Source organism: Phasianus colchicus, chromosome Z (assembly GCF_987193195.1).
Source record: "Phasianus colchicus chromosome Z, bPhaCol1.hap1.1, whole genome shotgun sequence".
Taxonomy (NCBI): domain Eukaryota; kingdom Metazoa; phylum Chordata; class Aves; order Galliformes; family Phasianidae; genus Phasianus; species Phasianus colchicus.
Window position 1 is genome coordinate 81,406,014 of NC_143476.1, and position 12,558 is coordinate 81,418,571.

General features: G+C 38.4%; 1 protein-coding gene across 4 annotated transcripts in view; it reads right to left on the reverse strand.

The window, feature by feature from the left end:
* The window catches only part of RAI14 (retinoic acid induced 14), a 94,885-nt gene that overhangs the window by 26,713 nt on the left and 55,614 nt on the right, over positions 1-12,558 (reverse strand). For all 4 annotated transcript variants that reach the window (XM_031608423.2, XM_031608422.2, XM_031608419.2 and 1 more), the window contains exon 3: positions 10,912-11,042. In XM_031608423.2, coding sequence (XP_031464283.2) covers positions 10,912-11,042 — 131 coding nt within the window. The remainder of the gene's footprint in view (positions 1-10,911; positions 11,043-12,558) is intronic.

Sequence of the window (12,558 nt, forward strand, 5' to 3'; positions counted from 1 at the left end):
GTCAGGGATCTAACTTCTTGAGTTAGTTCTAAGCGAGAATAAAGATGTGGGAACAGAACTTCCTTATGCTGACAATCCCAACTGGAAAGGGCACAGTAGATCCAGCTTCAGGATGAAAACCAAATCAAAATTGAGAAAGATAAACTGCAGAATACCACCAGATAAATCCTCATGAAGATGCATTTCAGTTACTGTAGATATCTCTGTACTACAGACACAAAGTACCAATGGATACCACAACAAATCCATTCAGATCTATAGCAAATCAGAGATTGCCTTAAAGGCAAATCAGACATCTACCATCAATTGTTAGTAGTTTGTTCGCTATTTTGTTATGAATAAATAAAACCCATAGCTTCATAGTGCATCCATGACACCTTCAATCAAGACCAAAAGCAACCAACACGGCTTTTAATTAAGTGCAGGCAATCTGTATCGTGCTCCTGTCAGACCTGCATGTATCCACAAGAATGGAAAAATTACAACAGGAGAAACAACTATAGTAAATACATTTTGTTTTCAAGCTAGAGTTGTTCTCATTAAAAACTCAGAAAATAAAGTAGTATGAGATTTAGAAGATGTTTCAGTAATTAGCTGCTGCTATCTTTTTGAGTGCAGGCAGGTTAGGATTTTAAGAAAGATGACATTAGTAGGTATGGATTGAGCATGAGCTGTGGAAGTGTTTCCCTCTTAGTGCTAGTCACTAAAACAGAATGCAATGCACACAGAATGTGTTCTCCTATCCTCTATTTAAACATGACATGATCAGCACCTCTAGTACACACAAAACCCCTGGGCAACAAACAAACATGGATCTTCTGTGTTAGCACATATTCTGCAAAAGCTTTCAAAGAAAAAAAAAAAAAAAGAGGCAGAGTTTTCATATGAAGTTTCCAGCTTTGCCTCAAAGTATAGAGAGTCTTGTTTCAATCATACACACCTCAAAGTATAGGACATTAAAAAAGGCAAATCTGCTGAATGGCTATTTTCTTATTGGGAAAGAAGCAATAATTTCATCATGTAGTAAAGGAGCTGGCAAGCCACAGACCCCTGATCTTTGCCTTCAAACTGAACAAAAATATCCACCCACCTGCTATTCAGATTGATTTTAGAGATCCCCAGAACTTTTATATTTCACATTCTCAGGTTGTGTTCCAGCAGTTCCATTTTCGTGCACAGTTTTCTTTGGCAAACTCTATTACCGCATTACCACAAACTCCCTCCTCAAGTCTGAAGCATAGATTCCTCTCCCATGTGCCTTAAACTGTGAATAAAAGTACTCACAATTTAAATCTGTGTTTCCTTTAGAGTATCCTTCTTTAAAGGCCCTCAAAAACCAACATCAGCAAATTGCAGAGATTCTCTCTGGCCAGCTTCAGTGTCAATACCCTTAGGTATCAACAGAAAGCCTCAAGTTTTGAAATGCTACTTTTATTTCTGGTGTTTCAGGGTACAAAGATTGACAACACAAAAGAAATGGTGAAGCTGCTGAAAAGCTTAAAAAGTTTAGAAATGGGAGCAGTGTTGCCTGTGCCAAAAAAGCCAGGGTTAGAGCAGAACAGAATAGTTCATTTGGAAGAGATCTACAGAGATTACCAAGTCCAATCACTGACTACTTAAGGGCTAACTAAAAGCTAATGCATATTATTGAAGGCAAATGCCTCTTCAGCACTGACAAGTAGTGGGCATCAATTACTTCCCTAGGAAGCCTTATGAGTGTTTGGCTTCCTTCACAGTAGAAACATCTTTCATAATGTCCCGTTTGAACCTCTCCCAGGTTCTGTGCATTTCAATATTCAGCTCCCAGGGAGCAGATCCCAGCACCTCCCTCTGTGCTGCTGAGATAAGCGAGGTCATCTCTCAGTCTCCTCTTCTGCTGGACAGCCCAAGCATCCACATCATCTTCTCATAGGACATGCCTTTCAGCCCTGTCGCCAGCTTTGTTGCTCACATGAGTAGCAATAAAGGACTCTCAGAACCCTTTCAAGGACCTTAACATCCTTTTTGTATTGTGGAGCCCAGACCTGCACACAACACTCTAGGTGAGCTACTCCAGTACAAAACATAGCAAAGAATCACCTATTCTGACTGCTAGCTCCGCTGTGTTCAGTGTCCCCTGCAAGGCAATTTGCCCTTATGGCTGTCTGGGCAAACTGCTGGCTCATGCTGAGCTGCTGTTCCCAGCACCTCCCCCAGGTCTCTTCCTGCTGAGCTGCTCTCCAGAAACTTGTCTTCCAGCTGTGCCTGTGTCCTGCAATGCTCCAACCCAGGTGCAGTACCAGGCATTTTTTTCTGTTGAACTTCATATCACTGTTGACTGATCTCTCTGCCTCACATCCCTCCAGGTAGTCAGCAGCACCTCTCAGTTTAATGTCATTGGTAAACATGCTGAGGATGCACTACACTCCTGCATCCAGATCATCAATTAAACATTGAATGGGAGAATTGAGCCCTGGAGAATATCACTAGAGAGCAGCTACCAGCCGTATGTAGCCCCATTCCCTGTCAACACCCAGCATGGTGTGAGCCTGTTTATCTCCTAGCTGGACAATTTGTCCAGATGGATGCTGTGAGGAATGTTACAAAAGGGCTTACTGAAATCCAGAAAGATTATTTCTATCACCTTTCCGTAATCCAGCAATTGGTGGCCTTAGATCAAATTAAGACATGACTTTCCCCTCAGGAACTCATCCTTGACTATGCCTGATAATAGCTTATTTAATTGTTTTTCAATAGTACACAGGATAATTTTTCCAGGCACTGAGGATAAACAAACATGTCTGCAGTTTCCTACATCTTCCCTTGTGACCTTCTTGTAGATCAGTCTAACGCTGGCTAGTTTACAGAGAAGCTTCCTTCCAATTATTTCTTTAAAACAGATCCTACATCTCAAAGGCCAAAGTGATGCATAGTTAACTTCTCAATATATATGGTTTCTGGCAAAATATCTTTGTTAACATATGGCGAAGTCTTTAAGGATGCCACAAATGTGTCCAAATCACTACAAATTCTTCCCTCACATTAAATAAAACCATTTACTTGCAAGGCCAGAAGAAAGTTCAAACTTAAAATTAAGTCCAACAAAAAGGCAATGCCTAGCACCTCGCTCAATGTCCATCTTCCAACACAGCCTGCTTGCTGCCTATGGGCCAGCAAACACAAATAACAACCGCACTACATGAAAAGTCATGAAATTAGAGCTAGGAAATCCCAAAGCATGTTAGCATAACAAGAAGCCAAGAAAGGGCTGGAAACGGCTGAAAATAACTGGGTAGAAGATAATCTAAAGAAAATATTTTTGTTGCATGAAAATCCAGCAGGGCTTATGAACTGTACACATGACTCTAAGAACCAAAGAGTACAGATGTCCTTATTCATCATCAGGGACCCTGACTTACGGTAGCCCAGGGTATGCACTATATTTGAAGTTTCTGTGATTTTTAAACTTCAGGTAGGATGAATCAATTTAGGCTTGAAGTAAGAAACTATTTGATTGTTTTGAAACTGTATAAAGTTACCTTCTCTTACTTCATAGGGAATAAAAAAGAAGTGCATTAATCCATCAATAACATTCTTCAGAGACTGATGGTTAAGATTACATTTTTTAAAAGATTATGACAATGTATTCTAATTTAGCATTTCAGAATAACTATACCAGTAAAGCTTTTAACAAAGACTCCACACATATGGAGTAGGAACGGCCAAGTTCTGCACATTCCTTCATTTTCCAGTTAGTGCTTCCTTAACACAACATGCACCTGCACAGTAGGTAAAGCAAGACATAGAATGATATAAAAGCCAGACAAGTAAGTGTTTTGAAGAAAAAAAAATCTAGCTTTTACATATTACTTTGTTTCAGTTATCTGCTCTCCTTCCCTTCCTAGGCTGGGGCACTTTAGGCTAGTAGAAGCCAGTTAGTGTAATTAAAATCTACATATGCAGCTCATTTGGTTGCATAAGTCTTTGAAAAACACGTTAAACAACTGCAACCCATTACATAGATATAAATCTGAAAAACAACTTCAGCCTTTGCCCTGTCCCCTCCAGCCCTGCAGAGCGTGGTTCTGGCCCAGCCCACAAGAAACATGCTTCCCGTGCTCTCTTGCCAGCTTGGATAAGACGAGTGAAAAGAGCAGCCACAGCGTTCACAACACAGAAGCAGTGTTCTGCCTCCACATGAGCCAAGCAGCAGCTGTTCCAAGCCAGGCACAAAAAGACTCCCAACCATCTAGGCTATCCTCTGATGGAAGCATCTCACAGGCTTCTTGAAAACAGGCCAGGTCTGGTAAAAAACTGGGTATCTGGCAACCCTGCAGAAGGACCTGTTTTACAGGGAATTCCATCAGCTGCCTGGTGAAGCAGCACTACAGGTTTGTCCAATCCTACCAGAGAGGGATGGGTGCCTCACAGAGTATCCAAACACATGCATGGAGGCCCTTCAGAAGAAAACTTGATTTCTCCAAAATCACAGATCTACTCATGTAGATAATGAAATGTAACCACTTATTAAGAATAGACATCCTATCAACCAGCAAATAAAAGCAAGTACTATACAGAAGATGCAAGCTAGCTCTTAGAAGAATTTGATTGTTTCCTCCTTGAACTCTAGTTATCATCTGCAGGAAATCTTGTCCATATAAGATGCACAAGACCCATGGGATATTTCTCAACGTTCAAAGCAATTTATTTGAAATAGAGAGTTTGCTTTTCAGATAAGTGGAATTTGTTTGTTTTTCCCATGAAATTATTAAAGAGAAAGTTTCAGTTTATCAGGAGCAAAGGTCAGGATCTTTGTAACTGAAATCTAACTAAACAGCATTCATTTCTGTCTCCACAAGATTGTCACTTCTTCTTATTTTTAAATATGAAGTTACAATAACATTAAAACGCCTTAACAAGTAACATTAAAACGTCTTAACAAATAATGCTTTAAAAATACACATAACAGAACTTGAACATTCTTGATTCAAAGTCCTGTCAAAAATATAACTAAGATCATAAAATCACAGAATCATAGAATGGGCTGGGTAAAAAGGACCACAAAGATCATCTAGTTTCAAACCCCTGCTATGTGCAGGGTCACCAACCACCAGACCAGGCTGCCCAGAGCCACATCCAGCCTGGCCTTGAATGCCTCCATGGATGGGGCATCCACAGCCTCCTTGGGCAACCTGTTCCAGTGCCTCACCACCCTCTGTGTGAAAAACTTCCTCCTAATATCTCACCTAAACCTCCTCTGTTTCAGTTTAAAACCATTCTCCCTTGCCCTATCACTATCCACCCTTGTAAACAGCCATTCCCCTCCTTTTATACACTTCCTGTTTATACGCTCCCTTCAAGTACTGGAAGGCCACAACAAGGTCTCCAAGGAGCCTTCCCTTCTCCAAGCTGAACAAGCCCAGTTCCCTCAACCTTTCCTCATAGGAGAGGTGCTCCAGCCCCCTGATCATCTTAGCGGCCCTTCTGTGGACCTGTGCCAAGAGCTCTGATGCAAAAATATTATGATCATGATTTTCAAGTCTCAGTGTGGGGTTGTATACTCAGACCATCAGAAACTATCCTATAGTCAAGAACCAGGATTGTTCCTGGCAGGACCCCTGGCATGAACTGCACTCGAAGAGCATCATTTAAAAACCTACAGAAGTTATGCTTGTCAGCAGAAAAATACTTGTATAAAATATGGATTTTTGCATGTATTGCCAAACTCTAAAATAAAAATTAATTATTGGTCCTTCACTGTGGAGATACAAGCAATTCTCCTCACTATACAGTAACAACTGGCTCATACTGACTATAACAGGAAATTAATTAGCCCAATTTACTATCCTGGCAGCGGATGATTTTGTCCAACCATGCCCAGATGCTTCATTAGCATTTCTAAACTTTAGACTAAAGTGGAAAGTAATTTTTCAGGAAATTTAATATTAACACCTTAATTGAATCAAATTCATAACAATGCTGTGGCGGGCAGGGGAAACTAAAATGAGCAATCGGGATATTAACCTGAAAAGAACTTCAAGGAAATTTTGGAAAAATAAAAGCATTTACAACCAATCTCCCACAAAAACAAACTTTACTAGACATTTTGAAACAAGATCCAGATTCCAGTTTTACTGTTCTTGAGCAGTAAAACATGGATAGAGATTACTCTATCATGTGGTTGTCTTTATTTTGTCTATATTCTGAAATGTAGACATTGCTGTTACCATCTGGACAACCATAAATTAAACACTATGATAAATGTTAGTCAAAAATTGCTTTCTGACAGAGAACTTATCAAGCTTTTGGAACACCAATGAACTCCATTCCTAGGGAGGTAACGATGCTCAGATATTAGATATTTCTTATAGCTCCCACCTTGGTACAATTTTTAGAAGAAAATATGCTAGGATGCTTTTCTAATTAAGTGTTAGGTCAATTTCTGGAGGTAACATAGTCTCAGGTTGGACATTAGGAAATACGACTTCTCTGAAAGAGTGGTCAGGCACTGGAATGGGCTGCCCAGGGAGGTGGTGGATTCATCAACCTTGGAGGTGTTCAAGGAACGTTTAGATTTTGTGTTGAGGGATATTGTTTAGTGAGAACTATTGGTGATGGGAGGATGGTTGGACTGGATGCTCCTGAAGGTCTTTTCCAACCTCGGTGATTCTGTGATTCTTGATTCTGTCTGTGCAAAGGAAACATCCCCTAGTGTATGATGTTTTAGTGAGGAGCTCCAGTATGTGCACAATAAAATGTGGAAACTTCCTTAATTTTGAAGGTCTTCTAGAGGATTAATACAGTTCTGAATCAACAAAGGAAGGATACTGCAGCTCTTCCATTCCACAGACACTGCACTCATTTGGTAAGGTATTTCCCTGGTTTTGGAGGTGAGCTGTCTAAATCATTTCTATGGCTTTCTCTCTCAATCAGGACAGTATAATAACTGCAGTAAACACGTATTCTTTCAAAAGCTCCTACTAAGATAAATTCAATAGGAAACATGAACACATAAAAGGAAGATGTTCCTCACAAAAAAACATTTAACACCTAATTTACTCGTCAAATGGTGATGCCCATCCTGCAACTTCACTTATCTCCTAATACAAGAAGATAGAAAAGCGAGAAAGGAAAACTGAATACTTTGAACAAGTTAAAGGATTTGGGGTTGGAACATGCTCCAAAATTTATTTCCAGCTCAGTCTCAGGCATGAACATTCTTGTTCAAAAGAAAATTCATCATTTCTGCTGACTGCCATTGACAACAGTTTTGTGAAAGTGCATTTGTAGAGAATTAAAGCTTTTTTATATCATCTTACTCATTTCATTAAGCAACAGCTGATACAACTGCAATAAATTAAATTACAGAGATCTTTTGCTTCATTTAATAGTCATAAGCATTTGTTTCTAGTTCAGTATCTTGAAAAAACATGCAAACATGGCATTGATGCACTGGCACACAGACAAAATAACTTCAGGACATGGAAGTGCTGCCATTTATACATTATGAATTATTTCCAAAGTTTGACTACTTTTGTTGTTGTTGTTGTTCCAGTAATAGCAGCAAAATATGTAAATAACAGTCCATTTGAAAACTTGTTCTTGTGGAAAGAGTAGTACCTGAATAAATCCTATCCCCTCCTTGAAAAGCCTTTATTGTTAGTTTGAGTGGGAGTTAAATGCTCAACTTCCAAATTGGAAAGCACTGTTTTGCTGTTTAAGGAAGTTGGACAAGAAAAAAAAATCACCATCTGGAAGAATAGGACTACAATGGCAGAGTCAGATTTCCAGACAGGTTCTATTACAAATGTACTTGGTAATAGTCTGTGCAGTATAAGTGGGAGCAATAATGGAGCTCTGTCAACCTACACCAAAGGTGGATTTGCTCCATAGCCTGAAAACTAATTTATTGTTTATAGAAAGGTCTGAGTCAGAGGCCGTATGGTGGTGGTGGTAGGGATGTCAGGCAAGACTTAAAAACTTTCTTTCACTACTTTGACTTTTTTTTTTTTTTTTTTGTTAAGAGTTACTACTGGGGAATTAAAACTCCAGACGAAAATCTGTTAATACAATCTCCAAACAATATACCTACTCCCCTTGACCACATTAATTAAAAATTCTGTATTTTACTGCATATGGGTAATTCACAAATGTATTTGTAGGACTGGAGCAAAAGAAGATAGAGGCAAAATTTATTATGTCCAAATCTGAGCCAGAGCTGAAGAACGCTGGAACAGGATTCAGTAGAATGACACACACAATATTCAACAGAACAGATGCAGAAAACTGTGGGTTGTCTCTGTTCCTCTTAGCTCGAGCATTTTATATTAAGAATTTGTTTACAAAAAAAAAAACAAAAAACCAAACATTAGAAATGTACTCTTAAGCCTGAAAAAATTAGTCTTCTCCATCTTTTGTTTAAAAACTATGCTTCAAATAAAGATCTGAGCAATATCAAGAATTTTGTCTGAAGAGTTAGTAAGAAAGAGATAGTAAGAAGACACTGAAGTAAAAACACTTTGCACTTTAAGTGAACGGATAACAAAGAGCTAAACAAATTGTTTTTCCTTTTGTGCTTTCAAGCACATTCCGAAGCTGTAATCACATTATGCAAGTTGCTACATAATTGAATCCATCATACCCTTCCAGTTAGTCACCTTCAGACTAATTAAATAAACAAATGCATCAATATATACTCACAGGGATCGATCAATCAATAGGCCACTGATTAGCAAAGCTTCCTTCCCAAATAGCATAGCAGACCACTTTCTAAACTAATTAGTGACATTTGAGCATGATTGTATTGAGTTGTCCAAAAAGACTTATCCAGACTGCTCTTTCCCAGCATGAGTCTCCCATGCTCCAGAAGAGGTAGCTGACAAATTAGTACCATGCATCTGTGGGACACTGCTAGACTCAGTGCTAGGCTGTAGCTGTGTCTGCCTCTAACCAGAGATCCAGAGGCAGAACAAAACAGCTTGCTAGGCACCAGGATTCACTGTGCAGGTATAAGCCCTGGCATCATACTGCAAATACAGCAGACACAAGCCTATCTGGATGGAAATTGTGGCTGTGCTTCATTCTGCATTTAGAAATGTTGCTTAGGCAACTGTATTTTGGTTTTAGAGCATACATGTGTACAGACACACTATAAATTAAAGACTCTGAAATTGGGAAAATTAAAACAAGAAACTTCTGTTAGTAATAAGCCGTACTAGAGAACAGTATTCTTTGGTAGCTGTGTCTCTCCATATCAGTGTAATGGCTTCTGTACCTGTCGCCATCTTTCAAAACGAAGAAATAATTCCTGCAGGTCTGCTGATTTTCTCAAAGAAACAGAATGAGAGCTTACAAGCTGTATTTCTGTATCACAACAATGGTATTTTTTGCATTCTCTCAAGTTTTTTAAAGCATTACATAGAAATACTTTAAAAGTAACTGATAATCAGCTCAGCATACTAAATTAGTAAAAAACATAGATATTCACAGCATTAATTCATATTTCTAAAATAAAATTAAATCTAATTATATTTCATATATATTTCATTATATTACAATTAACAGTATATGTATCTGCAAAATTAATAGCTGCATAATTAATAGAAATATATAGTTGACTTCTTTATTTGCAGCTACAAAGAAAAGTAAATTTTGAAGTTTGTTTCCGTAAACATGAAAGCCATTGCACCAAATCCCTACAGTTGCAATCTCAATATTAAGAGTCAAAAGACTTGTGTATATTTATTGATAATTTCAGTCTTGCTTGGCTTCCTAGAAAAAAAAATCAGTATCAAATTATATACGAAACTTGCAAAATACTGGTGTTACAATGGACACATTGGAGCTTTGGACTTCAGCTCCAAGGTTTTCCTGACTAGGAAAAAGACAAAATGCTAAATATATCTCTATTTCGGAGGACTTGAAAGAAGTCATGCTCTGAGTATGCCTTTTTCAAAAGAAAATGCACACATGCAATTTTTAAAATTAAAATCATACTGTGTGTGAAGAAAGGCCACTTAAAATAATTAAGAGAATGTGGACTTTTGCAGTAAGAAGCTGCAGATCATTATGAGTTGCTGCCATCATTTAGTTTCCTCAGATGCAGAACAGAAATAACGCAGATGTAGAAAACTCAAAACAGATCAAGCAAGAAACAGAATGTGACTCAATAAATAATGCAAAGGTAATTCACTAGAAATTATTATTTGTTACAAACTGCCTCACTCTGTCTATCCTAAGACTAGAAATTGCTTTCCTTTCTCTCCATCTATCCAGAATTTTTGAAGGCTTTGGTTTTCTCATGGGAAGCCTATTTTACACTTATTTAATCATCTCCCAGGCCCTTAAGAAAGCTTAAAGACAACAATCCCATGTTGTAACTTTCTTACTGTAATTTTTTATCTTCCACAGTTAAGACTGTTCATTAGAGAACAAGAGGAAGAATAGAAGAAAATAATACACCGAGTCTCAATGAAAAATATACTGAGAATGTGAAAGAAATCTCATTCACACAAAACTTTCACTGCCAAATTTCAATCAAAACAAGGAACAGGTCTTTACTATCTGCAAGATTTTAAAAGCCCGTCACAAAATCTTCAATTCAAACTAAATCGTTAGACAGAAAAGTTATCTTCAGTTCTATGTCATTAAGATAATGCTCACAGGAAAAAATAGACCCAAAGATTAATGCCTTTTGGAGTGTGCAATCTGTACAGTGTCATGAAATTCCCAAGTCTCAAAATACTCTGTACCAAAATAGGCTCGATCTGTCCAGCAGATGAGCTTCAATTTAGTTCAGCAGGTTTCTCATTAAGACATGGTACCTTTGTTTTCAGGATGGTCTCTGGTTTTTCATTCTTAGAAGTGGCATACACATCCAAGGCTACTTTTCCCCACTATCATATTTAAATCACAAATTTAAGTTAGACTTACGCAGTTTTCCCCTCACTATCTTGTTTGGTGGCACTGGCTCCCTTTTTACCCAGCAATGAAGCCACTTTTTCAGGATCACCATTCTCCACCGCCTGCAGTAGCCGATCATCATTCTTATTCCACTCATTAGTCTGCAGTAAAAGGAGAAAGAAACATTATTAGCACTAGCACTGTGCACAGGCTTTCTGGAATGATCTTGCACATATTCAGCACCAACGAAAGCTCAGTCAAAAGCCCAAAGAAAGTGCAGATATAGCTGCATTAAATAAAGTTGCAACCTGTGTAGCACAAGCTCCCAAGTAGTCAAATGCTCAAGCCAGGATCTAAGTCACCACTAAAGATGATCTCTGACACAGAAACACTGTAGGAGAGTAGTGCAGATGTTGCTCCTACTCTATTTGAAAGAATTCTCCATCATTTGTCTAGTCCTGCTTTCTATTTTGGAGCTGGACTTACCCGATGAAATCTTCATCACACACATCAGATGGATAACCAATGAGCTATCTCAGCTGATTCACATCCCACCCTACAAAGACAGGCCAGCCAAAACTTTACATATTTCAGGTCTTTCCCATTGTCTCATTTCATGGAGCATAACAGGTCAGGAGACTTACCTTTGATAGCTAACTGATTCTACTGAGCTTTTAACCCCCATGCCTGCCTTTAAAACAAATCAAGCTATAACAGACAGTACATCCATAGTACGACTGAAAGCGAAAGACAAGCACCTTACATTTAAACCTTTCCAAAAACAGTTCAGTAATATCCGTTTGGAGATTCTGATTGCCTGTATCAGTGAAAAGACACTACTTCCTAATGCGATTGATGATGCCCCCTATGATTCCAGGCTCTCAGGACACAGTGTATTTCTTCTACCAGATCTGTAACCAGAATCTAGGAAGTTACTAAGAAAACATAGTAACCTTTTATATCCCATGTAATTACAGCAAAATAATAACACTCAGGAAAAGTTCCAGCTATGCTTTCTAGACTAACAACAAGGTACAGCCTTCAGGAAAAACATCTGATGCATTTTGGCTTAGCACTGCATCCTGCTACAGTCAGTAAAGTACCTTCAACAGATTACAGCCTTCTCTTTGACGTCAGTTAGCTCATCTCCAGCATAACTATCTGTTCATCAGTACTGGACTTCTACACAAACAACTTTGGCAAAGACTGAAATCATATTAATATGCTCCTTGAGAAATATTCTGTTTAAAGAGCACTTTATTCTAACACTTTGTAGAGATTTTTTTTTTGTCACTAGCTGAACAAAATGTTCAGTGCTCTGCCGTCTGGACTTGTGAGAAAAAACTGTATGAGCTGCACACTGGTACAAACCAGCTCTGCAGGCTCTGCACTCTCTCAAAAGTAGAAGGGAAGGAAAGTGTTCCACCTTATTAACTATTTAAAAGTGAAATAAATGATTTTATTTTTTTTTAATAGAAAACGAACTAAAAAAAAAAAAAACAACAGTAACACAACATTAATGTGAGAGTACAGTCCAGGCAAGAAAGTAGAGAGGAGTTGACAGAGCAACACCTGGAACCAGGAATATGAATGGCTGTTCTGTCAAAGGAAGTGGCATGCAAAAGACAAAGAACGATTGCAGGCTGATGAGACTGTTATGACTGGTGGGTAACTGCG